Raw genomic sequence first — 27798 nt, forward strand, 5'->3', positions numbered from 1 at the left:
TTAACCCCCACCACCGAGAGCTACACTGCTACCATGTCCGCCGAAAGTTTCGGCCTCTCTTCCGCTGACGTTGCGATGGACGCGATGTCACAATTTTTGAGCGCCACCGGTTTTCTCTTCGTCAGCTTCTACTTGTCTCTAGGATGGTATTTTTCGTCATCTGTGATAGCTATCCTCACATTGTTGTGTCTCCTGACTGGATTATCGTGTGTAGTCTACTTCAGAAAACAAAAACTGCCGTCATCTCGCATTGAAAGGTTTTTGAAGTCTTCTGGATCAGGCGGCAGCAGCGTTGCGAATGGCAGTGTGATCGCACACCGCGGTGGAGCGGCGGAAGCTCCAGAAAACACTCTGGTAGCTCTCCAAGAGGTAAATTATATGAAGTTCTAATGACACCTTTTTACATCGTGAAGAGATTATATTTTAGACAACATATGAACGCAAGCACCATCGTATCTAATCTTTGTAAACTACTCCTAGAAGGGGGGGGGGGGGGTGGGGTGGGTGGGTTGAGGTGATGATGCCAATCTCTTGAGTCTTAATCATGACCTGTGTTTCTCAATAGTAATACAATTAGATTTAAGTTATCTAGGAGTCTGAATTTCCTTGTCTGTCATAAGATTTAGCAAGCATTTATTTAGCTGTTTCCTCTGCAGATTTTGATATTTTTGTTTGAACATGTTATTTATGGCCTCTTGCCACAAAACTCCCCTTTGCCAGATAGATTTACAGCGCATTTCTGTATTTGTCAGCTGCTTTTCGAGAGGAACTCGTGTTCCAGGAATGAAGATTGTACGCATCTTTGGTTGAAAATGTTTCCTCTGATGATGTTTACCTTTTGTTTATTAGAAGTAACAAACTTTTATTTTTATACTTAGTGATCATTTACTGTTGGCCTACATCTTTTTGCTCGTCATTTAAAGTCAGTAACGGTAATCTCTGGCTGGAATTTAAATGTAGTCCATGGCAAATATTGATCCCATGAAATACAAGCAACACATTGCTTACACTAACAAACATCCATCCAGTGATGAATGCATGCTGGCACACACTCGTGCATAGAATAGATGCCTGTATTTCATGCTTGATTTAATCCATTGACTGAATTTGACGGGTCTACGAATGCGATATGTATACCTTTGTGAATTATGGCCTATTTACATAGTGTACGTCACGTAACCCGTTGAGGACAGGCTGATTTTGCTCTAACACGTATTTCCCATAGATACTTGCCCAAGTATATTCAGGACTCGTCCTCAACGGGTTAAAGAGTGTTTCAGTTGTCCTTGTGGGACTACAAGCGAGAATCAGTACAAAGATGACAGGTAGCCTGCTTTCATTTTGCAGGCCAAGAAAAATGGCGCCGTTGCCGTGGAAGTGGACGTTGAGATGACCAAGGACGGCATCGCTATCCTGCTGCACGATATCACAGTTGACCGCACAACGGACGGCAGCGGTCGCATCAGTCAGCTGATGTGGGAAGATGTACGACAGCTGAACGCAGCAGCAAAATTTTCGTCGAGGTGAGGGCATGAGTGGCGCCATGCATGTGCATAGCCTGTATTAATTCTACAACTTGTGTATTCATGAATGTTTCAAGATCTTGAGCCTTTTACTCTAGCTGTAAAGCCTCATTATTTATGTTAGAGGACAGAAATCCAAGAGGACTTGGCTGTATACATGGTCTTGTTCTAGACTACCAGTTGTTAAATTTCCTTAGCTGGAATCATAAGTTGTTGGTGGCAATTTCGTCTTTCTAATTTATTTTCATTAAATTGTACTTTTTGTGCTATGCTGAGGAAGTTGATAACAATGATGATTATTGTTATCACTTTCATCATTGATCACTGCTACTATTACTGCTTTAGTGCTATGAGTACCACTACTAGTAGCACTGTCACCACTGTCATTTTTAATTGAACCAATGGTGCTAAACAGTACAGAAGAATTTCAACAGCACCACAGGTGGGACCTACATTACTGGTACCTACAACTGTATCATGCACACACATCAACTGAAACCCCAATTTGCATTGAGCACTGAGCGAGACTACAATGCCAGGGCTTAAAAGGGCCAGCCCAGCACTTGCTGTGATCATGGATGAGAAGGTCTGAATTAGGATCACTCTCTGTCGATAGGATTAAAGGGGGAGGTAGAAGAAAAGTGGTTTCTGCTTCATGCTCTGATTGATTTTTTTTTTCTTTTTTTCCGGGCATGATGCAGTCATTGATCATTCCACAGAACTTATGCTGGTAGGGTAGTCGGCTTACTAAGAGTTTATATTTGTTTGCAATATATACTTTTCTGCATTCATTTCAAAAGAAATGTTATCAAAACAATCCGATACATCACAATATTATCAAGTGACAAAAAAATGATACAGTGTACGTCGAGAAGAAGAGATGCGATTAGCGGGCACTGTGCGCGACACCCTGAGCTATCTGCGAATTCCCTCGTACTCTGGGAACCTAAACAGGGAACTGCAAAATGAGGAAGACGTAAGGCCACTTTAATCAGTGTCCTGAAGAAGGATGCAGGCCTTGATAGCATTAATGACCTACGGACAGTCATGTTAGATAGAGAGGTTTGGAGGCGCAACTTTGTTTATGGAACCAGAGTTGGCATTGGCTGAAGCAAGTACATGCCCTCGAATAAACTAGTAGTAGTAGTACGTTGATAGGCTATCTATGCATTTGATATGAATACAATGTAATCTTAATTGATGCAGAGGGCAAGACTATCATTCAAGCAACTGCTTGGAGCAAGGGAAGATGATTTCATTAAAATACCGCACAGGTTTACAAGTCAGATGTCATTATGCTTGATGCAGGGAAATATGTAATATCGTCTTGCACTGAGTGTAATATCGGTACATACTGTACATCGGCTGAAAATGTTGAGCTGCATTCAGTTTCTCTCCATTGTACAATGAATTCAGACTGAATTACTGGTACTCACATGTATGCCTTACATTTATGTGTAGGTAGTTCCTATCTACTTTCATGACTGCCTTTGCCTAGAATTGTACTGGTACATTTTTATCCAGATAATATGATATTTTGCCTTTTGATTGCTTGCCAAACTGGGATAGAGTTTGATATCCTTGTCAGTGCATGAGAAATGAACTGCCTGTGGTAAATCTAACTCCACTCTGTTATCATCCATAAACCGCTATTGTTTTCCTGAAAATGGCAAAGCACTTGTTTTATGTGAAAAACTGAACAAACAACTGCAAACAAAATGTTAACTTCTTTTTCTTAGTAATTACCAACTTTGAATACAAATAAAAAATAGAGGTAAAAGTGTAAAAAGGAATTTACACGACCTTTATTTCACGGATAATAGAGCATTGCACATGCATGTCAGCACACTTGGCGGATCCAGGGGGAAGTGCACCAGGCGCTCGCCCCATTTCTGTTAAAACAAAAGAAATGAAAAGAAAAAATGGGGGAGGGGTGTGTGTGTCCCCTTTAATTTTGTAAAGGCACCCCTCTTTATGAAATTTCTTGATTCGCCCCTACATGCGGTATCAGATTATCATGAAAATATAAAATCAGTTTCATGGTGTTTTCACTTAATATGTTCATGTCTCAACAGAATAGTGATCAGTCTTGGTGTATGTTTTTGGAGTCAAACATTAATAAGTTGTGCTGCCTCTAAAAGAAAACAAAAAACAAAACAAACTTTGAAAAGACAGTGGCATTTTGTACTTGATATGGCCCACAATACCTAAAGACTGTTACGAGCAGGGAGTTTTAGATGTTACCTTCTTGCAAGTTAAAAGTCTTTAGGTGTTGTGTGCCATATTCAATACAAAATGCCATGTTGTCTTTTCAAAGTTGTAAAAAAAAAAACGTCAACAGGGTGGTAGAAAGAGATCCTCCCTGTTACAAGTCAGTGTTTATATTTACTCAAAGGTGAAAGTGTTTATGTGGGATTTGATCACACAAACTTTCAGCATTATCTTGTGGTGTTCTCTGATAATTTGCATGATAAGAAGTTCTGGACCCACTGATGTGTGGTTTACTATGAACTCAATTCTTTCTGGAGTGATTATTATCTCTAAAAAAGACTTTTAATACTCATGTGATGATTTTGAGAGTGCATTCCGATTCCCGGTGATTAATAGCGATCATTAGATACCAGATTTTATTCTGGACCTAACCAAACTAAAGATGCTGGGATGAGTTATTTAAATTGTTCTCTCCCTTTCGCTCTGTACAAGTTGACCAGACTGAACTGATTGTCTTAGATCCAAACACACAACCAACAGGTGTCAATTGTGATCTGGTTGCTCTCGTGCAAAGTTACTCTCTTTGTGGACCAAACTCAACCGCAAGGTCAATTATCATCTTTACCTACATGTAGGACATTTTAGCGGCATATTGAAAACGCGTATTCTCATCCGTATGATTTTCACTGTGCAATTTGAGAGCGTATTGAACGAAACACGTAGGCCAACATATTAATTCCCCATAGGCTACTGTTGTCAGTGGCAGTGCAGTGATACACTGTATTTTGTCTCGTCTGTCATGTGAGCGCTTGCTGAGAGCGCGAAGGCTTGCTACTAGTGCGCGAACTCTTGTTACAATTCACAAACGTGCAAACATCTCGCTAGAACATACGCAGTTGCACCATAGGTCCTACTCCTTTTTCAGTGCTGAGTCAGCTTCGAAGACAAGTAGAAGTATGTTACTTTTTTACAGTTTATGCCTTCTCTACGTAATGATTAAATACAAATGTAGATGATGATGATAATATTGGATGGCTTTATTTCATGAAATACCAGCCCTGAATGCCAAGGAATATCGCTCTCAATATTCCCTGGTATCCCATTCATAGCCATTCAATATCATATAAATGACCTGTGATGACCTTTTCTGCCTACAGCAGGAAATCCCAGTTTGCCTACGAGTCCATCCCAACACTTGACGAAGCCATCCAGGAGTGTCTCAACCTCAAACTTAAAATCTTCTTGGACGTCAAGGCATACTCCAGACAGGTAGGTGTGCTGCAGAGACTCCAACTCTCTTACTTTGTGACCATTTTCCCAAAAATCCCCTGCTCTCCAGCTTGAGTTGAATTTCTCCCGCTCCAGCAGTGTTTCTCTTGCTGAAGATGTATTTTCTCCCACTTAAAATTTAGCTTTCTACTGCCCAACATTCGCAGATCACTACCGAAATTTAATCATCTGTTCCTTGTGTCATTCTCAACCTATCCTGCAAGTTTCATCTAAATCCATTCGCAACTTTTTTAGTTATTTTGCACACAAACAAACAACTAACTAACTGACAAACCATCACTGATGAAAACATAATCTCCTTCCTTGGCGGAGGTAATAATTTACATTTTTACAATGTTTAATACAGAGTTTAGAAGCACCTGATACTGGTCTTCCTACATTATTCAACATAGTACTTTACAATAATTTCTTTCCCACATTACATCAAACTGTATACTTAAACCAAAAACAGTTCACAATATCAAATACCAAACAGTTGGTCTCAATAACTATTACAAACATATCATTAATGATTAAATTCATACTAAGATTAGCGTGCTTATATGCCACCGCCCCCCAAAAATGATAAGTTATTGACAAGTACAACAACACTAAATTGTGCTAATTTTTTACTTAGATTGATCTCATTAAGTATGTCTTCAGCTGAGTCTTAACATATCTAATGAAGATCAAGATCTGATGTGAAGGGGGAGCTTGTTCCATAGTTGAGGAGTAGTGAAAGCGCTTGTGGGGACATGGTATAGGGCCAGGGCTAAATTGTAGATGGATCGAGGAGGAGGATCACAGGACATGGGATGGACTCTTGGGAACTTATAATTCAGAGATGTATTCACTTTGAATTGTATCCTTTAAACAATGGGTAGAGGATGAAGGGAGTGAAGTATTGGGGTGATGGGGGTGATAAATGGCCCCCCCCAAAAAAAGAAGTCATCTAGTCTGTTTTCTGGTGATTGTGGCCAATCTGATGCTTTTGCGTTACCCCATAAACTTAGAGCAAAGGCTCTGCCTATGGACTCCTCTTTTGTAAATCAGGAAATGCTCGCTGCCTCAAATACCCCCAATGCATGTGACCGGTGGATGTGGGGGCCTGTATTGTACCAAGCCTTACACATCAGGTGTGACAGCAGAGACTCCAACTCTCCCGTTTTCGACGGGAGATCTCCCGCCGAAAACCCATTTTTGCAAAATCTCCCGTTCTCCCGTTTGAGATTTAATTTCTCCCGCTCTGGCTCTTTGTCTCCCGTTGGAAAGGATTTCTTACACATTTCTATCGCATGTTGAAACTAGAAATGTCGCTCTGGCGACTGGTATGCCTCCGCCATAATGCATGATTTTCCCAATAGGTCTAGATAGTACATGTGGACAATGTGTGATTACATTTTCACAAAATTGGCAAAATATTTAAATGACAAGTTTGTCACAAATGTGTTGAATGTTCACCTTCCTTGACCTAGGTTTAATTGGATGAATAGGAGAGCATGTATCTAGGGATTTAAGGACTTTAACTTGACTTTGCCCCATTCATACATTTAGGCATTGAGTAATTTTCAAGGTACAGGTGTGGAGAAAACGTGCAATTTCTGAATTGAATAGTAAATTGTTACCATTTTCATCTGGCCCTTGACCCTAAAATTCAAAAGATAATCACTTTCAGGTAGAACATGAATAATATGTACTAAGTTTCAAGATAACTTTAGCCACTTCCGAGATATGGAGGAAAAAGTTAATTCAGCACTTTCACTTGATCTTTGACCTTTTGACCTTTGAGGCAAAAAAAGAAGAAAAAAAAAATTTTCCAGAGAATGTCTATTAGGTTACACATGCATACACCAAGTGTAAAAAAAAAAAAAACCCTGCTGGCATTGCATAAATATGAGGGAAATAGTAAAATTTTGAAGTGTTGCACTTGACCTTTGACCCCATGAACTCTACATTCTCTAGATAATCACTTCCAGTCAGTACATGTATATACTATGTTCCATGAAGATACCTTGAACAATTTTCCAAGGTACGGAGAAAAAAAAGAAGTTTTAATATTTTTACTTGACCTTTTGACCTTTGACCTTTGACCTCATGACCCAAACTTTCACCAGAGAATCTTAATTGGGTAATACATGTATACACTAAGTTTCAAGAAAATATCTTCAGACGTTCAATAGATATGGTGGAAATAGTGAAATTTTATGTATTTGACCCTTACCTTTTGACCTTTGACCTTTGACCTCATGACCCAAACTTTCACCAGAGAATATCAATTGGGTAATACATGTATACACTAAGTTTCAAGAAAATATCTTTAGGCATTCAATAGATATGGTGGAAATAGTGAAATTTGATGTATTTGACCCTGACCTTTTGACCTTTGACCTTTGACCTCATGAGCCAAACTTTCACCAGAGAATCTTAATTGGGTAATACATGTATACACTAAGTTTCAAGAAAATATCTTCAGGCATTCAGTAGATATGAAGGAAATAGTGAAATTTTATGTATTTGACCTTGACCTTTTGACCTTTGACCTTGAGCATGTGCACCCAAAAGTTGATAGGCAAAACTTCACCCCCTAATACACATACATGCCAAGTTTCATTAGGATACCTCAACAGGTTTTGATAGTTACCTTGTCCACAAAATTCATTACGGACGGACGGAAGGACGGACGGACGGACGGACGGACGGACGGAAGGACGGACGGACGGAAGGACGGACGGACGGACAACCCGAAAACATAATGCCTCCGGCACCACTTCGTGGCGGAGGCATAAAAATAAGCCTTAGATAGCACCAGAGAGCATCTAGAACCCTGGGAATTTCGCACTTCGCACACATCAACTTTGAGTCTCCCGTTTGCTAGGGGTTTCAGGCGGGAAATCTCCCGATCAGAAGGTACTTTGGGTTGGAGTCTCTGTGACAGTGCTGCCTCAGCGCTCTTTTCTCATGCTCACATGTCTGGCAACTATTTTTTTCTCATCTCAGGTCTCGATTGGGGGAGAAAAAAATTGAATAACCTTTATGTCAAGTCCATGATGTGGATGACTGTTGCCAAGCTAGATAGTTGAATTAGTCACTGAATTAAGCATGAGAACACATGATTTTAAGCTGAAAAATGATACAGCACCCTGTCCTGGGAGGAGTCAACCCTGCCTTCCCCTGATAAGTCACTCTGCTCCTGCGAATTCCTACACCTGTCTGGTTTTCCAACAATACTGGGGTATATTTGTGGGCTGATAGAAATAGATATATTTCTATTGCAGGTTGCCAAGGGGTCAAGGCCATTATGCTGTAAGACACAGGCAGTATTTCTTCTTCCAAGTTCCCTTCTGTTTATATTTGTACAGTAGGTATTGTCAAGCACACCTGTATTTACTTTTTTGGTTTTGTTTTGTTTTTTTCTTGTTTTTTTTATAGTTATCCCCTATAAATGGCAAAGCAGCAAGCCCCTGAGTAGTCCAGATTCTGGACGTTTTCTATCATTACGCATCCACGCGCCGCTCCACAGCTTATCGCGCTATCCCCTGTAACCGCTCGGTGCCAGCAAACCTGTCCGAAAAAAACGTCCAGAATGGTTTGACAGTGCGTAGGGTCAAAAGTTCATATTAGGTATGCTGACGTAATGCCCTACCTCTCGCAAGCTCATTGCGTATGCATGAAAACTAAGGGATCGATCACAGAAAAGTTTTGTGGGATCGATCGATCTGCAGCCAGCTGTGTGCATTGCACCGTGAATACCAGTGCGATCTGCAACAATTACTAATTATGTGCCCAGAGATGCCTGCATTTTTGCACATCACACATTATCACAATCAAAGAGCCAACTCCTTGATCACAATGCAATGCGATACTCAGTACTTCAGTGATCCGTGCCATGCATTGTTGCACAGCTGATTCGTGCAACGTTTTTGACTGGCTGAAAGTTATGGTTGCAGTCATCTAGGACCTACTTTCACGTGGTGTTTTGGACTGAGTTGTGCCCAGATTCGATGATGACTTGAATATCATTCTTGAGATTCGAAATGACGAGCTACAAATCGCCAGCTCGCCGATGTATCATTTGTGATGTGCCACTTCTAACGTCCAAACACTACATAAAACTGCAAAGAACGTCGTGAGATGTGGACCTCAAGAAAAGTTGGAAGATTTGTTTGGCGATGTTATTGTTGGTAAAGGGGATCAGTATGTTTTGTTTTTGTTGTTGTTGTTGTTGTTGTTTTTGGGGGGTTGTGCCAATCATATTCATTAACGGAAATAATTTTGTCATCAATTATTCTTCATTAATAATATTGTATGATGAAATATTCAGAAATTAAAGAAATTCTTAAATTGACAAAGGCACTTGTATGCACCTGTTTTCATTATTATCTGGCCCACTAAATAACAATGTAATTTTGTAATGTAAGCTCAGGGCTGTGAGATGTGGGTTGTATGAACCGGTACTTAGCTGTGGTATACAAGATACTAGTATCAAGCATAAGTTTTGTAAGTATATGTATCAAGGAACCAGAAAGTGCCTTTTTTGTTTGTTCTTTTCCCCAAATGTTAGTAGAGAGCAGTCTAAATTTAAAGAATTGCGCTAAGTTTGTAAAACTTTTATCATTTTATTACCACTTCATGTAGGGCCTACTGGGCAGTTAGACTGAAACTATTCACTTTGATAATTTCTATAACAGAGACAATCAGACCAATATCCCTGTTGTAAGAATACCCCGTCACTCAGTCTTTGTTAGTCTTCATGATAACAAAGCTAAATTTAGTAAACCAAGATGAAGACGCTTAAGGTAATTTTTGCTACAGAGATATTGGTCCATTTGTCTCTGGCATTACAGAAGTGAACAGTTTTGGTTGAACTGCCCTTCTGCATGGCTATGCATATATATATATATATATATATATATATATATATATATATATATATATATATATATATAATAAATATCCAATTATATCTTCCTTTTTTTTTGGCAAACCATACCTGTATTTGCTCAAAAAAGTAGCTCCATGTATAACCATTATTAAATAATAGGCCTATTCATATCAAAAGACAGTCTGACAGAGCAACTTGTTTGTTTCTAATTCACAAACATTTAAGGGGGATATCAGCGTGAAATTAAGCTTGGGAAATGTGTGGGCCATGCACACAACACACACAAATGCATACACGAATGTGCACACACACACACACACAAACATACACAAACACATGCACACACACACTCACATGTTAGCAATTTGATTAAACCCCCTATTACAAATCACATCCAAATTAAAACATACATGTACATTAAAATTATGTGTACTTTGTACATACAGCTGTACAGTGTAGTAGACTTTACTTTTTTTTCCACGTTTATGGCAGCTGAGTATTGGTAAATAAGTTTAGATTTTTTTTTTCACTGTTGAGGTGTGGTCAGGAAATACATCAATTTATCACTATTGTACTTTGAAATGTGCAATGTACAGTGTACATGTACATTGTACATGTGCAATATAAGTATGTACTGTTAAATACACTGTGTAGTCTTCATCATTTCATGTACAGTAACAGCAGACAGCAAAGTGAAAACAAATGGACTACGAGTAGTGTAATTTGAACATATGTATAATTTGTACATTTTTACTTACATTACTTCTTCAGCCTTCATTATAAAAATTTGGCCATGATGGTAAAACTGTTAATGTTGTACCAACTACCAAGGAAGTTTCAAAGCTAGCATCCCACTCCCAACTGTCAATAATGAGTTCAAAAAGCTGTCACTCTGGGAAGGACGTTCAAAATAATTCCTCAGGATAAGTTGGATATTCTGTGCCACCATGTACTCATAAGGAACTAAAATTCAATGTTCTATAGTTGATAAAATATTAGGCATATTTCAGTTGTTTCTCCATGCTCTTGAAATTCCTTCATTATACACTTTCATTTGTACATGTACATGTACAAGTACTGTAATATACAATACATTTACTGTATATTCATGATAGTTCATGATCACTGTTCAAAAACAGTGCATTATTTCAAACAAAATACATTGTAAACTGTTTGACTCTGAATTTTGATGTCAGAGAAATAATTTGTTATGTCACATCAGTCTGATTACCATGTGTAGTAGATGGTAGTAGACTCTCATTACACATCAAAAACACAGGATTGACACGAACTGGTTACAAGTTATGACAAAGAAATCTTCCTGGTCCCACTGTAGATTATTTTTTTTCATTTGGTGTGTTTTACAACAATTCGTGGTAAAAAAAAAAAAAAATTGCTTCGAAGTTCAAAAAAGAAAATAAATTCATTGCTACACAGTTCACACTACAGGTACAAATGTTCATGTGCATTAACAGAATTAGTTTTATTTTTAGCAAAATGGGCCAAAGAACATACTGTACTTCTCATGAATGATTTTGTATGTAAAGAAAGTATATGTAAACAAGTTCTTGGCAGTTGTACAACTCAAAAACATACTCTACACATGTGTACACTTGTATGTACATGTATGCATAGATGAACATGCGATGTACAATTACATGTGCAGACAAATGGCATTTACAGTTCAATTTTCAAACACCCACCCAAACACCCAAAACACACAGCCCATTCCCACTTGGCATGGTCTGTATGTACATGTACATGTAATCCACTACATCACAAAAACACAACCTTGAATTAAAATATTTCAACTTTTCCATAATTCTATCACTTGTAATTACGATATGTTACCATCAACATGTCCAATGAAATGAAAATATTCACGCCTAATAAACAAAGTACAGTATGAAAAGTAGGTGTGTACAAATGTACATTGTATTTGCTTCTATGAATAAGAGCAAGGTACAGGAATTGCAGTGATAAAAAGAAAATTATTGTACATGTAGCATGGATCTGCAAAAATTTAGGTACACCAGAAACCAATGTACCAACCACTCACCATTACAAACCTTAAGGAGGAAAAACACCCACAGTGGATTCTTGTTTTAAAACAATCATATGAATTCTCTAAAAAACAATTTTCAAAGCCCAAAGGTACAAGCTACATGTACACGTGTGTATGTAACATTTTTCAGTAAAAAAAAAAAGAAAAAAATCTGAGCTACGATGTACAGCTGCACAGCTGTACATGATTCTTCATGTTACCAGTATATCTGACAAGGCCTGAAAATTGAGTGCTTTTAAAAAGTGGATATAATCGTCTAGATCACTTGGGCATCCACACAAAACCGTACTGTGTACGCTGCTTACGTCAACACCCAGGCCAGACGCAATGGTAGCTATCAGAACTCTGATTTCACCATCTGTTGCCAACATGCTGTCAACAATATCCTTTTGGATATCAGTTTCTGTGTTCCGGTGGTACATGTAAACTTATTAACATACCTGTGGCAACCTTCTGGAAGCAGTGCCATAAAGGTCGCGTATACATTACTGCACATTTTTCTTATCATCCTTTCACAACATGCACCATGGGTCTTCAAGTCATCTGCCAGCCACTTGAACATTGTATCTTGATCTCCTGCAGCAGACTTGACAACATGTTTTATATTTTGCTTGTCCGGCAACTGATTTACCCACACATAATTGCAAAGACCAAAGTTTTTGATGATACCGCTACGCATATCTCTGGTTGCAGTGGCTGTCAGGGCAACAGTGGGACTGACGACTTGAGTTTCGATCGTAATTCACCCAATTTTCCATACGCTGCTCGAAATGCTTTGGTGTCTCCAGATGCGATCCCCCTATTTGAAAAATAAGAAAAAAAAAAACCAGTAAGATTTAAAAAAAAACAAACCATTTTCTACATTGCACATAAGTGATTTTAATAATGCCTGCAGTCTCTACAATGCATATCGCATAGCCATAAGACTGCATTAATCTAATCTATAGATGAACAAGTATGAGTACATTTGCATACTGAAGCATGTTCCTATTTGAGTCTTTTCTCAATGTACATGCACATGAAGAATTAGTCTGAGGGCCACAGCGTGTGTCTCGATCGCTCCTCTGAGTAAAGGAGCAAAGCCAACGAGACACAGGCTGTGGCTCACAGACTAAAGCCATGAAAAGACAGTAGGCCTATATGTAATTGCATTTGTATGCGAGAAAGTTACAGTAGTTATACTGTACTGTACAAAACAATTAAACCAGTGCAATTACGGTGTTAACAATTTATCACAATTACACAGGATTTAACTCGGTACACCTAGGATTAGGAACACTAACAAGAGTAGTAGTAGTACTGTAGTAGAAGCCTGACATGTGTTTACCCTAACCGGCCCAGAGGTCAGACATAACTATATTTAGTTTTACAATCATTTTTTGTTGTTCAACTAGGGGCCTACAGTTACATTTTGTAATTCAAGACAAGAGACACGTAATGAAAGTTGCCTTGACGAATTATTTTTAGAAACTGGATAGATCTAAATGATTAGCTTACCGCTAGGTAGGCCGCTTGAGTCTTTGACTTTGTCACGCAGGCCAAGCAAGATCCATACTCGACCATAGCCCTGCTCATCTGGTCCGAAATTAAAGACTTCAAAGGCATGACAACAAGAGCCACAGCTTTCGTAGAGTCTGGTCCATCATGTAGATCTAGTTTGGGAAGAATATCAACGCATAACGGTGCAGCTTGGAAGTTGGAACACCACACTATTGCCGAAACCAGTCGGCAGGGAGATAAACAAATCATGACCACGCACGGAGAAACGAGTACGTGTACGTGTAGGGACTTCTGACACTGTGGTTCTGCTGCTGCTCCCCGAAACCGTCAACGAATCCAAGCTCCTCAGTAGCACATTGCATTGAATGCTCTTCTCATTATCACTGTCAGAAAAGCGACGCGGAGACGCTGATGTTGACATCCATTGATCATGTAAACAAGATTTGGAGGAAATACTTGAAATGCTGCACAGATTTTGGTCGGAAAACGCAAGACTCGGAATCAATACGAAAAGCACATTGCACAAGCTCTGGGGGATCCCCGATCGAGAAGTAAAAGCCACCTCGAAATTGACATGTACGATAGGTCACGATGCTTTAAATAGGCGAATACTTTTTTTATACGTATTTATCAATTTTTTATTTGTTATATCTAAACAAGTATTTTTTAAATCGAAAAAATAGATTTAAAATGTTGATAATTGTGATATTTATAATTTAATTTATAACAGTTATGGAAACGAGTAGAAGTTAGTCTTAATCTTACGCACGGTTTATGTACGTTCTAATTTCATTCTCCTCTTATGATCTCTAAGATATATTGTTTGAGCAATCTTTAATAAAAAGAAAGATAATTTTGACATTCTGTTAATATATGTTGAGATTAATACAAATATTGGCGTAAAATACGTATCTTATATTGCTAAATGCAATATACCTCTGTGCAATAAGACTACAAGATTAGAGATCGATCGACTTTTTTCGATCCCGCAAATTGCCTGCTGGACGCGATCTCATCGACCAATCAGGATGCTCGAAATGAGTGAGGGAATGGGGGTGGGGCCAATTTTTTCCGAAATATTTCGGGGAGACTTGGCAAACCAGACTGGACTGTTTTGGAGGTTGAGATGCGTGCGTGCGCGGCAAATTAATACACGAGCATACGGTGGGGCATACGCGTGCTGTAGCGGTGTGTGCGCGCGGTAAATGATCACACAAAACAGTCCAGGCAGTGGACTAGCCCCTGAGATGATCATCACATACATTTTAAATACCATGCTCTGCTGAACATTTTGTTGTCCCTAGCTGTCACACCTCAATGGACTTTACTGGTAATTTGCCAAGCAGAATAATGTAGATTTTGTGATGTCTGTTCTTTTCTCCCCGAATTATGGCATCACAGTAAAGTTTGTAGACAGCGTGTCTCAGTGCAACGCTGTTGCCGTCCCTCACCAAGACCGAGGAAGATTAAAGGAAGGATTGCATAATCTCCATTCATCCACATATCATTGCAGGATGTGTGAGAGCTGGTCAATGGGCAAAAGTATGTGACTGGATGTACAATCAAAGGAAACAAATGACCCAGACACTCAAACAAACAAACAAACAAACGTACAAACAAACAAACAAACAAACAAACGTACAAACAACCCACACTGGCTTCTTCATCTTCTCCTCTGAGGGTAATCTGTCTCTTTCAATTTTGAAGATTATTTCCGATATCAGCCGCTTTTGTGAGCATTTGACTGCTTCACTAGGATTTTACCATGCTCTATGTAATAGAAGTGCTGCATGGAGTGGATTCTTTCACATGTAATAATAATTGTAATAGGGAATAGCTCTCCTTCACTCTGGCCCGACTGCTTTTAGTCTCCTTTTGAAAGATGTGGCAATGAGGATTAAATGTCTTGCCAAAAAGTACTAGTGTACTACTGGGCTGGGACTCGAACTTTATCCCTTACATGGAAACCTGCAGTCTTATCTACACATGTGGTCTAGATCGCTCAGACACAACAGCTCTGTAGACTGCTCATGTTTTTGAAATGATTGGTGTGTTGTTTGTCTCATTCTGCAGTATCTTTATTAGAAGAGAAACTGAATTGAATTGAAAGAGACCGTGCTATTCAAATTATGCATAATGTTGACTTGTATTGATTCATGATACCTTGATGTACACTTTTGATATGTGCTATATGTTTTATGATTCTTTTTAAAACAATTTTTATTCAGATTACTTTGATATGCCCACAACCTCCCCCCCCCCCCAAAAAAAAAAACCCAAAACAAACCAAAACAAAACAAAACAAATCCCGATTCCCAAACCAAGAGTCTGTCAATGTCATTATGTCAATCACTGGTGAAGTACTGATATTATGAACAAAAGACATTGGACTACATTTTTCCATAATCTGAGCGTAACTTGCATGTTTCTTTACAATATCTTTTGTTAGTCATATCAACGTGGAAACATGCAAGGGAAAATTTTGGGAAAGGTGCGTTCCATTGTCTTTTATTAATCATATGAGTATTGTACCTAATCAATGATTGACAGATGATGTCACAGGTAGAATCTTGGTTTGGAAGGTTGTTTTTTTGCTTTTTTTCTTTTCTAGAGTGGATCCAAGTATTAGTAACATGGAAGCATGCAAGGTAAAATTGGATTCGCAAGTTTAACTTTGGAACTGTTGAAACCAGCAAGAGAAGTGAGTGGGTTCTAGAATGTTTCCAAAATTAAACGAGAGCATCCAGTTTTCACCAATCAACGAAATAGGCCTGTGCATAATTTGTACCAAAATTAAAAATTGGCCCGTAAATTCATGAAATTCATCTTTTTTTCCCCATCATGTGTCCGGTACACCTATAACACTGTACAAGGTTTGAGCCATGTGTTTGGATTTTACCAGATGCATGGCTCAGTGTGGATCAGTGAAAAATCAATGCATGATGATTGACCAGTCAGATTACAGGGATTCTAAAGCCCATTTCATAACTCCAAATTTACAGAAACAGCCAAGTATGTGGGAAAATTGCAGGTACTGTGAGGATACAGGCAGAGTGCAGAGTACAAAAATACCAGTATATCTGTGATCCTTGAGAGTTTGAGTACAGCACAAGCTGTGTTAATGCTGAGTTACATGTACATCTGTGCAACCATGTTGCAAACCGAAACGTGTGTTTTTTCCCTATATGGGAATGATAGATGTATTGCTGTGTGGTTTAGCTGAAATACAAGCATACATGTATGCATTGCAAAGGAGTGTAGAATGTCACTGCTTCTCTCTTTTCTCCCTTACAAAAAAGAACCATGGCTTTACCATGGTAATACCATGGTATGGTAATGAACCATGGAAACCTGGTAATTTTGCCCTGGTAAAACCATGGTACATTACCATGGTATTACCATGGCAAAATACCATGGTATTACTGCTCTTACCATGTACCATGGTATATTACCGTGGTATTACTGTGCTTACCAAATACCATGGTACCGGTACCATGGTACAATACCATGGTATTTCTGAGGTGATTTTACCATGGTATTATCATGGTATTACCATGGTATTACCATGGTAAAATTACCATGGTATTTACAATTTGAAAAGAAAAATAACTAATGGTTGTATATTTACAGCATGCAGTACTAGTATGTTACCTACATTACCTGGCCTCGAATCATGTACACCTGTTTCTACACTATTGTATAAGACCTACATCCTAATCTATACAGGTCTACCTATCTGTATACCTAGAGTATACTTCCTATTCCTAGATACATTGTTAGTGTATCAGTTCTTTATATATGGGCTGATATCTGAAAAGGTTTAAGGCATGGTTACTAACTACATGTCATGCGTAATATTAGTCCTATCAAAATATGAATATGCATTGTTATAACACAAGTTGAAATAGTTGGTAACAAAAGAGAAATTTCCCAACATACTTCAAAGTTTAAACCCAGAATATATACTTTGGGTTTTTATGTCTTTTATCTATTTTCTCACCTTTTGCATGTTAGATGCTCTCTCATGAATATTCATGAGCGATACAGAAACCAAGTCAAAACATGGTTCGTGCAACTTGAATCAACTTGTGTTACATTTTCCAGTTGGGTTGATGAGGTTTAAACTGCATGGGAAGAAGTCAGTTCTTGGTGCCATGGATATATTAGTACTAACCGGGTGTTTGCACTCACCCACACCCCCCCCCCCCCATACACACACAAGCACACACATACACACATACACACATACACACACTACACACACTACACACATTTACACATACTAAATACAGGCTGTAGTACATTCATTACATGAACGTACCGGTATAATATTTTGGGTCGTACTTGGAATTTGTATGAGATAACACACAATGTGAATTAGTTCCAAAACTTTGCTTATCTTTAACGGGCCAGGCTTATTTGGCTATAAATGCTAAAAATTGCATTATGGGAGGGAATTTCGCCTCCCCCCCCCCTCCACAAGATCTCGACCATTAGTATTACGATCGTAACGAAATTTGGCCCAAGTTACAACCACATTGTAATCTACAAAATTATGTGTTATATGTCAATTTCTAATTTTAATTCATCAATTAATTATTTGTGCAAATTAGGCCCAACATCTTATTTTAGCCTAATTAAAAGCATTAAGAGTCTATTTCTTAATCATTTGTAAGTCTGTTTTTACATGTTTAAAGACCATGCATCAGACATTAAAGGACTTCCAAAAGCCATTTTTTCATGTATATGATTTTTTTTTAGTTTCAAATGTATTTCTTTGTTTTTTATTGTTTCCTTTGTTTTCTTATGAGATTCTCATCGACCACTTTTATACCATAATTAGCATAAGATCAATCAATCGCAGTGATTAATGTTACAGCAGTGATAGCTCCAGGGGGCCCCTTCTTTAATTTTTGATAAGATAAAAATAAATAAATAAAAAGAAAACAAAATGAAAATGGGCGTGTCTGCCCCCTTTAATTGCGGAAGTGGCACCATGACAGATCCCTCCCCCACCCCCACCCCACCCCATTTACGGAATTCCTGGATCTGCTCCGATAAAGAATATTCAGATTTTTAAAGAGTTTCTTTGTTGCTGTTTTCAATCAATCTTTGCGTCGATTTTTTTTTTCAATCGGAGAAGGGACCGTACTTCACAAGCTTTGTCTTTTTAGTGGGTCCCTCCTTTTTTCACACAATGCATATTTCATTTATTTCACTTTTGTTACCTCAGCAACCACTGCATTGTACCCCTACTTTAGGTTTTCAATTATTGCTTTCTCTGTACAAATTACATGCATTATACTTTCATTGAAGAAAGCGAGATTTATATTCACCAAATAGATTATTTTGCTGTGGAAAAAACAACAATGAATTTGAAGTTGAACTTGAAAAAAAGTCAGGAAAATGTCTCATGACAGGGTCTCTTCCATCGCAGACTCGAAACATCGAGGGTGGATTCCGCCCTTCCCTCTCCTGCCACGTCCCTTAGAGTTTAAGGGGTTTACCTTTAGAATCGGTTGATATATATTTTGATTTTTCCCATTCGTTGCAAGTATACTCATAATGGTCCAATAGTTTTGACTGTAATGTATTGGTACGTTTATAATCGTTTAAAAAGTGGAATCAACTGGTAAAACTGCCAGATTTGATGAACTGGTATGAACTTCCCCAGTCATGCCAGTTTGATACATTACCCGGCTGGGTTCTACTAGCTGTTACAGCCTAAACTTTATCAAAGTGCATGTAGGTTAAATCTGCATTGCTTTCAAGTTGAATAAATCTATCAGTTGTGTCAAGTCATTTGCAACAGGTATACAAGAGCCTGGTTCAAAAAAGTTGAATCTACTGGAATCATGGAGTTGATGTTTTAGTATGCCAGTTCTTACTGGTAAATCTGCCAGTTGTGTCCAGTCGATTCAACCTGCACCAAATTGGTCCGATTTTTTCGGGGTCATCCCACAAGTCATACGGCCCACAAGCTCGACATTGCATCATGGGGCTTATTGTAAAAGTGTCGTGGGCCTTATTTACCTAGTGTTGCAGTCATATGGGCCTTGTTCGCTAGGTGTCAAATTCATGGGTTGTTTGATTTGTTGGCTGTATGATTTGTGGGTGTCGAACTTGAATGTGCACTCATTGTTTCTACTGGAATCAACTGGTTGTTGTATGCCATTTCACACAATTTCTTTCAAGTGGATCATCAACTGAAAAATCTGCTTGTTGTGTCCAGTTGATCCCACTTTGTCTAAGGGCATACTTTGGTCTATTTCTTCCTACTGGAATCAACCAATAGGCTTTAATGTTCCAGTTTACACAATAGATCTATTTTTTTTAATCTGTCATTTTCATTAGAACAGTTCAACTGTTAGTGGTATGGCAGGGCCCTGTGGTATAGAGCAGCGACAACACTGGAGAGGCTCTCCTGGATAAGACCTTATTATGATTATGATTATTATTATTATTATTATTATTATTATTATCATCATCATTATTAATATCACCAGTACCATTATGCTACTACTATTAGGTATGTTGTTATTACACACATGTAACTCACTCATCACAGTTTGATACGTTTGTTCAAACTGGAGTCATCTATGTTTTCTCAGTGTACCAGTCCATTCCATCGCTTTCAAGTGGAATCAACTGGTAAATCTGCCAGTTGTGTCTAGTCAATTTCAATACAATTATTGTATCTATACAGGAATCGGGTAGTTGATATTTTAGTATGACACTTAATTCCGTTTCTTGCAATTGGAATCCAGTGGTGAATCTGTAGGTTATGTCAATGAATTCTAATTGGTAGACAATTGCCTAGTTTATTTCATTTGTTTCAGTCTGTCAGTTGGAATGAAATGTTAGTTTGGAGTCAACTTGTCTAAGTGGAGTCAACTAGTGAGTCTGCCAGTTGAACGACATGTTTTCCAGTTGGTACAAATAAAACTTCATAATCAATGATTTTAGAGCCATGCAGGCCATAATATTCAGCTGGAATTGATTGGGTTTTTTTTTTTTCAGAGTGTGCCAGCTCATTCAATTTAGTGTCAGCTGGAATGGCATGAGTTGGTATTAATTTTCATCTTTAATTGTATGGTAATTCACACCATGGTAATGTGAACGAGTATCGGCCTACTTCCAGTTTGCAACTATTTGAACAAGTTGGGTCAAACGGATAGCTATAATGGGACCATTTTTTCCTTGTGATACCAGTAGAGAATGTATCTTTTTTCGTCATTATTTGACATTTAAAAGGAGTATACAGTACTGGATGAGATGAGGATTCAGCTTGTAACATTTTGCGAGATATTTAGAAACCACTCTTTGAAATGATAAAGAGCAGAAGAGGACTCAAACGTTTATTTAATGAAAACAGGCTGAGAAATGACTGAGATATCTAAAAACAAAGAGCTCCTAATGAAAGATGGGGCCTGTCAATTTCATTTTGATTTTTTTTTTTTTGGGGGGGGCGTTGGTAATCTCAGCCATTTCAAAACGAATTTCCTTCAAAACGTTGAATCCTTCTTGAAATTACAGCTGTATATGCTCTTTCATATTTCATGAGAGGTTTATCATCTAACAGAAAAAAAATAAGTTGTAAATCTGAATCCTCATCTCAACCAGTACCTACTGTGCAGTCCCTTTCAGCTATAAGAATATCATAATTGATATGTTGTTGTTGAACCATGGTATCACCATGGCTATTTTTGTGTACCCTTAGAAATACAGAAGATGACAAAAAGACTATGGTTATATATGCTGCGGTACAATTAAAGACCCTGTGGTTGTAGTACATGGTATGATGGTTATTATATGGTATCTCCGTGGTTATTCTATGGTACAAGTAGGCCTAGTAGTGCCAGAACCGTGCCATGGTATGATGGTTATTACATGGTATATCCATGGTTAATTAGTGCAGCGATACTGAGGAAATTCCTTATGGTTATTTTATGGTACAAGTGGTAATACCGTGGTGATGCCATATGGTATGATGGCCATAACCCGGCATCACCATAGTTATTTTATTGTACCTGTATAGTTATACCAGGCAAATACAGTAGATGGCATGGTTTTTCCATGGTACTGGTAGTAATACCATGGTAGTGCTATGGTATAAAAATCATAACATACTATTACCATGGTTATTTTGTGGCGCCTATGGTAAAACCATGGAAATACCATAGACTTCACAGTTATTCTATAGTATACGTATCAGTACCATGGTCGTGTCATGGTAATGATAGTTTACCATGGTTTTTCTGTGGTATCACCATGTATCACCATGGTTTTTCTGTGGTACTCGTAGCAATACCATCGATACCATGGTTTTACTATGGCAATTGAGGTTTTACCATGGTTTTTCTGTGGTATCACCATGCATCACCATGGTTTTTCTGTGGTACTCGTAGTAATACCATCGATACCATGGTTTTACTATGGCAATTGAGGTTTTACCATGGTAATACCTTAAATTTCATGGTTATTTTTTGTAAGGGCTCTGTGTATTTATTGCACAACCACTCCAGCATTAGAATTGTTGTAGAGATGGATTTTCTTTTTTAGTCATTATTATTACATTATCATTATTGTTATTGTGATTATTATTATTATTATTATTATTATTATTATTATTATTATTATTATTATTGTTATTATTATTATTATTATTATTATTATTATTATTATTATTATTATTATTATTATTATCATCATCATTATTATTATTACCTTCGCCAAGGGAGGAGGTTATGTTTTCGTTACCGTTGGTTTGTTAGTTAGTTAGTTAGTTAGTTTGTTCTGTGTGCAAAATAACTCAAAAAGTAGTGAAGGGATTGGGATGAAACTTGCAGGTAAGGTTGAGAATAATACAAGTACTAAACGCTTAAATTTTGGCAGTGATCCGAGAATTTTTGGGGAATTTATGAAGGATTTTTGACATTTTGGCAGGTAGGGTCAATGAACTTGGGAGTTCAGGCTGCGCGTATTTGAGGTTTGCCTGCGCGCACTAAAGTGCATGCTCTAGTTTCTGCTGGGGTGAGGCGCGCCGTGCAGCTGAGGGTTTATGACGTAACAAAGGCTTCTATATTGGGAAATCTGGCAACTTTCAGCACACAATGCAGTACGTATGGGTGGAAATCACTGATATCTCTACGGAAGAACAAGATCAGTGGTGAAAATGATTTGCATTCTTGGCGGAGGTCTGCGCTCTCAGAGTGCTTCTCCAGTTATTATTATTATTATTATTATTATCATTATCATTATTTTTATTATTATCATTATCATTATTATTATTATTATTATTATTATTATTAGTAGTAGTAGTAGTAGTAGTAGTAGTAGTAGTAGTAGTAGTAGTATTATTATCATCATCATCATTGCATCTATTGTCTACTTACATTCTTCTTTTTTTTTGTTAAAGGTGTAGGAAGATTTAAGATTGTGAAGTTTCTCTAATTTCAAATAGCACTTCTTGAACAGTGACTATGAATATATGGGTAATCAGGGTGGTCCACAACTTGAAATTTTAGCATGTTGCAAGCTCAGAATCTCAGAATATTGCAGAAATTGAATATGCGCGGAGTGCACACGATGAGTACGTAGTATGCAATATTTTGCTGCTTATCTCTCTTTGTGCTGCTTACATTCAATGTTCTCTCTCATGTTTCGCACACAAATATCTAAAGTACCTGGTAGTTTGATGTTTCTGATGATATGCACATGTTTTGCACATTTTTGAATACTTTTACTTTGAGCTTGTTGCAAATTCTTGAGGATGTTGCATAGCATGTTGCTGGCTTTGTAGGATGTTGCACAAGAATTTTAGCATGTTGCAGCGACATGCTAAAACCCCTCGTGGACCACCCTGGGTAATTCCATGAAGTTGGGAAAGTGTCCATGTAGCATCGTGATATTTGAAAAATACATTTCAGCATAACTCAATATTAATTATGCTATACATTGTTTGTAGGCTTTACATTTGCATTGAGGCCACATATTTTCTTGGAAACTTTGTGCCATTCAGACTCTATTTTGATGAAGCTATTAAACAATATGTAACGGTGTCTTGTAGCATCGTGACGTGTCCATGTAGCATCGTGATATTTTAAAATTTGGTCTTAAGAGACAAATTATGGCAATTAGCTTGACCCAAATTTGATGCAATATGCATATTTACTAGATTAGTCAGATAGCTAAATATCTCAAATTTCCTGTACACAGTTTTAATTTTAAAAGAAAATTACAAAATGTATCATGATGCTACGCGGTGTCCTTTTTTGTTACATTTGGTGGACACCGCGTAGCATAGTGACATTTTTTGTAATTTTCTTGTAAAAGTAAGACTGTGGAAAGGAGAGTAAAGATATTTAGCTATCTGACTAATCGAGTGTTAAATGCATATTATATCAAATTTTGGTGAAGCTAATTGCATTAATTTGTCTTTTAGGACCAGATTTTAACTATCACGATGCTACATGGACATGTCACGATGCTACAGGACACCATTACATTTTTTTTTAAATAACTTCATCAAAATTTAGTCTGAATGGCACAAAATTTCTAGGAAAACGTATGGTCTCAATACAAATGTAAAGCCTATAAACAATATATGTATAGCATAATTAGTATTGAGTTATGCTAAAATGCAACACTTTGTGCCCCAACTTCATGGAATTACCCATGAATACTTTGATAATTGAGTTGATTATGTCATTACCCTTGAAAGGGAAACAGATCTCTTCAGTAAAAATCAAAGAACTGGATATTGTGTCATGTAGCATATTAGGTATTGATGTATTGTGTATTCTTGTATAATGATATAGTGTACTACTCAAGCATCTTTCTAATCATTTTTTACAGATGATCGATGAACTGGTGAGGCTGTATAAAAAGTACCCTGATCTCTATGACAACGCCATGGTGTGCTCCTTCTTCCCACCCACAGTCTACATGGTAAGGGATCTTCTCAGATTCTCTCACAATCACATAATACACATAGGATTCATACACTACACTACCCTGCTTGCATAGAAAGTACAAGATTATGAGATTATAAAGTTTACTAGAGTAATGTTAACAAACTTATACTTTGTCTTGACAATGAAACACAGCTTGAATTTTGTATTTGTACACAGTTTTTTAAATATCTATGTTGCAACCGGACTGAATACAATTTAAGAAACCTCTGTTTCTTCTTTTCCAATCTCTTCAAGGTTTGGTCAATTCCATCTCTAAAATTGAGTGTCATATGTTCAGAAAAAGTACGTTGAATATGTATGCTGGACAAATGTAAGACATGTGTCACTCTAGTAAGAAACGTTTCAAGCCTTTCATTTCACAGTGTTTTATAGTGCCACAGCAAAATATTGATAAAATGTATACAGTGTCACATAACTGCAAACTGCATAGTGTTCTCAAAGGCTGCATCTGTAGCTGCAGCTTGAGTCAAATTCCTTGTGTGCTGTGGTGAATGTTTAGCTCAGTTTTTATGCCATGAACATTTTATTGCTTTCCTTCAGTCATTGCTGTCTTATCCAGTATCCAAACCAACAAATCGCTTAAACTTGTCGCTGTGTATTGTTACATGGAATACCTGAATACCTTCTACTGTTCCATGTTTAAAATGTGCATTTTGAAGCCCACAAGTTGACACTTTAAAACTGGTGTAACATTTCAGTACCTGGCAGCATTCAGTATTTTATCAGTATGCCGTCTTGTATTGTATTGTACGTGTATTGTATTGTAGTGTTTGTACATGCTGAATATTTTGCGAGGTTCTTATTTTCGTGAATTTTGCGAGTCAAGTGCTAGTTGCAAATTTAAAAGCACACGAAAATATTAACTCTCATCCCAACATGAATTTGACGTGCACGCATACATTTCTCTGTTCAGTACTGTACTTCACAATCACAAATTTAACCACTCACGAAATTGTTGGGAAGTCCTGATTCATGAAAGATTAGACTTGCTATATGTATGTGGCTTATACAATACTTTGCATATGCTGCATAATAGTATCAAGTTTGGGGGCTTCAAATCACTACTTGACAGTGATTAATGAGTCAAAGGCACAATATGGAAATGGATTGGCCCATGCTGAGAATGGATGACAACAGTCACTGCTTGGCCGCTCTCACATGGGTAACATGTGAGGGCTGTCAAGGTGGTGACACAACATTTGCTCCTGCAACAATTGATCCAGTCTTATTTTGTCCAAGGACTTAGGGTTAAGGTTAGGGTTGTTATAGGGTTTTATGTTTAGTTTAATATGAGGATTAGGATTAGGGCTAGGTTTATGTTTGTGGGTAAAAATGTATGTTTGGCTTTAATAGCGTGCAGACATTTCATGGGAGCAGTTGTCGCAGGAGCACATGTCTTGGAACCGTCAAGGTAGAAGAAAAGTAGGGCACCCTGAGACGACATGGAGATGATCAATTGAGATTGGAAATGGGATTGACATCATGGAGCGCAGCCAAACCAATTGCCAAAGACAGAGAGAGAACCTTGCAGCCTTATGGGCCACACGGCCCAAAGAGGATGGATGAGGTGAGTTACATCACTACCTGGCAACTCAGCGGTCACAAACACTCTCCTTCTTCTCGCCTCTCAGGTGCGACACCTGGACAGCTCCATCCTGACCGCCCTGACGACGGAGACCTTCTTCATCACTGACAAGGTCCAGAAGTGGCTGGGCGAAGCCGCCTCCTGGTGGAAGCTCCTCCCCTCTGCGCTGCTGGACCGTCTCCTTGTGTGGAGCATGTACAGCTGGCTCTGGTTCCTGTGCGGCAACTCCGCCATGCTGCTCCAGAAGGACACCATCTCCAGGTAGAGGGTGCCCTCTTAATGGATGCCTTTCTAGTTTCACTAGAGCGTGTTTCTTTCATATCACAGTCGTCACACGCTATGCACCCATCTGTACCACAATACAGCATGTTATGTCACTACAGCCACAGCTCATCTTTGCAGAAACCCCACTGTTCACTTTGTATGTCAATTAAGCGTAGTACCCAAGTAAGTGGTACCTGATCATGTAGAGACTGCTGTATTTTATTATCCTCTTTACAAAAACATAAAAACACCTTCCCCTTTATTATTGCCAATTAAGATGCTTGTGTCATACAGTTATCTTCCTGAAAGTTATTTTGAACTTCTCAGGTTTTGATATGTGAATGTTGACAGTCCTGCAAACGTCTTCTAATTTTGATATTTTTCCAGAAATTTGCATGCACTATACAGTCAACCTTAAGTTGAAGGTTTTGTTATATTCTCTTTTCTTTTAGTTCTGTTGATTTTAACCACATCATAAGTCGAGTTTTCTCTAAGTCGAGTTTTCTCTAAATTGAACCTATTTCTTTAGGACAAATAGATTTGACTTGGGCAAGGTAGACTGTATTTCCATTTAAATATTCAAATTTCTGGATAAGTAACTTTTAGACAACTTGCTTCCACAGGTCGTGGCAGTTCAGAAATATTCTTGATGAGGTCTGAATTTGGCAGAGATTTAAAAGCAAGGAGTCACACCAGTGTCAGAAGCTCAGGGGGGCATTTCATGATGTCGGACAAACTTGCTCTGAGCCAATCAGATGCAAGGATTTCAGTAGCTTGTCAGAAAAATATCCGACCAAAACGCTTCATGAAATGCCCCTCAGATCAGACTTTTCAGTGGTCACATTCTGTCTCTCACAGTTTGATGGGCAGTACCAGTCTCCTCACTCAGCCTTTGTGTACGTGATTTCATTTGATTGACCGACACACAGGGAGGTTGTCCAGTTCTGGGAGGCGAGAGGCGTGAAGGTTGTACCCTGGACGGTCAACAGCAAGACGGAGAAGGAAATGTGCACCTTCCTCGGATGCCAGTTCATCACTGACAATGTCAAGTAGAGTGAAAGTCATGGAGGCCCGTTTCATCAAGCATGGTGTAACCATGGCAACCTTACACCACTCACTGCAGTCACCAGAGCAACAACTGGAATACTGACAGTTGATTGGTTGCTGCTATGCTGTCACAATTGTGACATCACTAATTGAGTGTTGCTGAGATTGGTGAGTGTTGTAGGAAACAGGCATAAGATCCAAGCAGCTTTGAGTACAGTGTACCATTCTATCTAATAAAAAAAGTTAAGATTTCCTCTATTTATTTTTAAAAGTGACATCTATTTTGTAGTTTTTGCTCTTTACACTTTTTTTAAAATTCTTATTGCCACCTTAGTTTAGATGTGCTATAATTATTCTCAGGTTGGGTCTTGATCGTCTGAAAAAAAATAATCGTAGTTACTACCAAGTGATTTTTATATGTCTTGTTACAGCAGTACCTCTGTACAATGCCTGAACCCTTCAGCACATAACCTGCC

General features: G+C 38.1%; 1 protein-coding gene across 1 annotated transcript; it reads left to right on the forward strand.

Annotated features, from left to right (window-relative positions):
- On the forward strand, positions 1–27798 carry LOC139708352 (glycerophosphodiester phosphodiesterase 1-like). The gene is made up of 6 exons (XM_071620310.1): positions 1–369; positions 1348–1523; positions 4892–5003; positions 24308–24400; positions 26058–26272; positions 27205–27798. Exons 1-6 carry the CDS (start codon positions 34–36, stop codon positions 27326–27328), a joined length of 1056 nt encoding a protein of 351 aa, XP_071476411.1. The 5' UTR covers positions 1–33; the 3' UTR covers positions 27329–27798.

This window comes from Diadema antillarum, unplaced genomic scaffold (assembly GCF_040938485.1).
Source record: "Diadema antillarum isolate AM-2024a unplaced genomic scaffold, OU_Dant_1.0 seq00001328_RagTag, whole genome shotgun sequence".
Classification (NCBI taxonomy): Eukaryota; Metazoa; Echinodermata; class Echinoidea; order Diadematoida; family Diadematidae; genus Diadema; species Diadema antillarum.

What these genes read in the sequence shown, in the direction of transcription:
- LOC139708352 (XM_071620310.1), top strand. Translation starts at nt 34, where the DNA reads ATGTCCGCCGAAAGTTTCGGCCTCTCTTCCGCTGACGTTGCGATGGAC. An exon ending in TCAAGGCATACTCCAGACAG is followed by an intron (nt 5,004 to 24,307) that starts GTAGGTGTGCTG and finishes CATTTTTTACAG; the next exon opens with ATGATCGATGAACTGGTGAG. An exon ending in TCCCACCCACAGTCTACATG is followed by an intron (nt 24,401 to 26,057) that starts GTAAGGGATCTT and finishes CTCGCCTCTCAG; the next exon opens with GTGCGACACCTGGACAGCTC.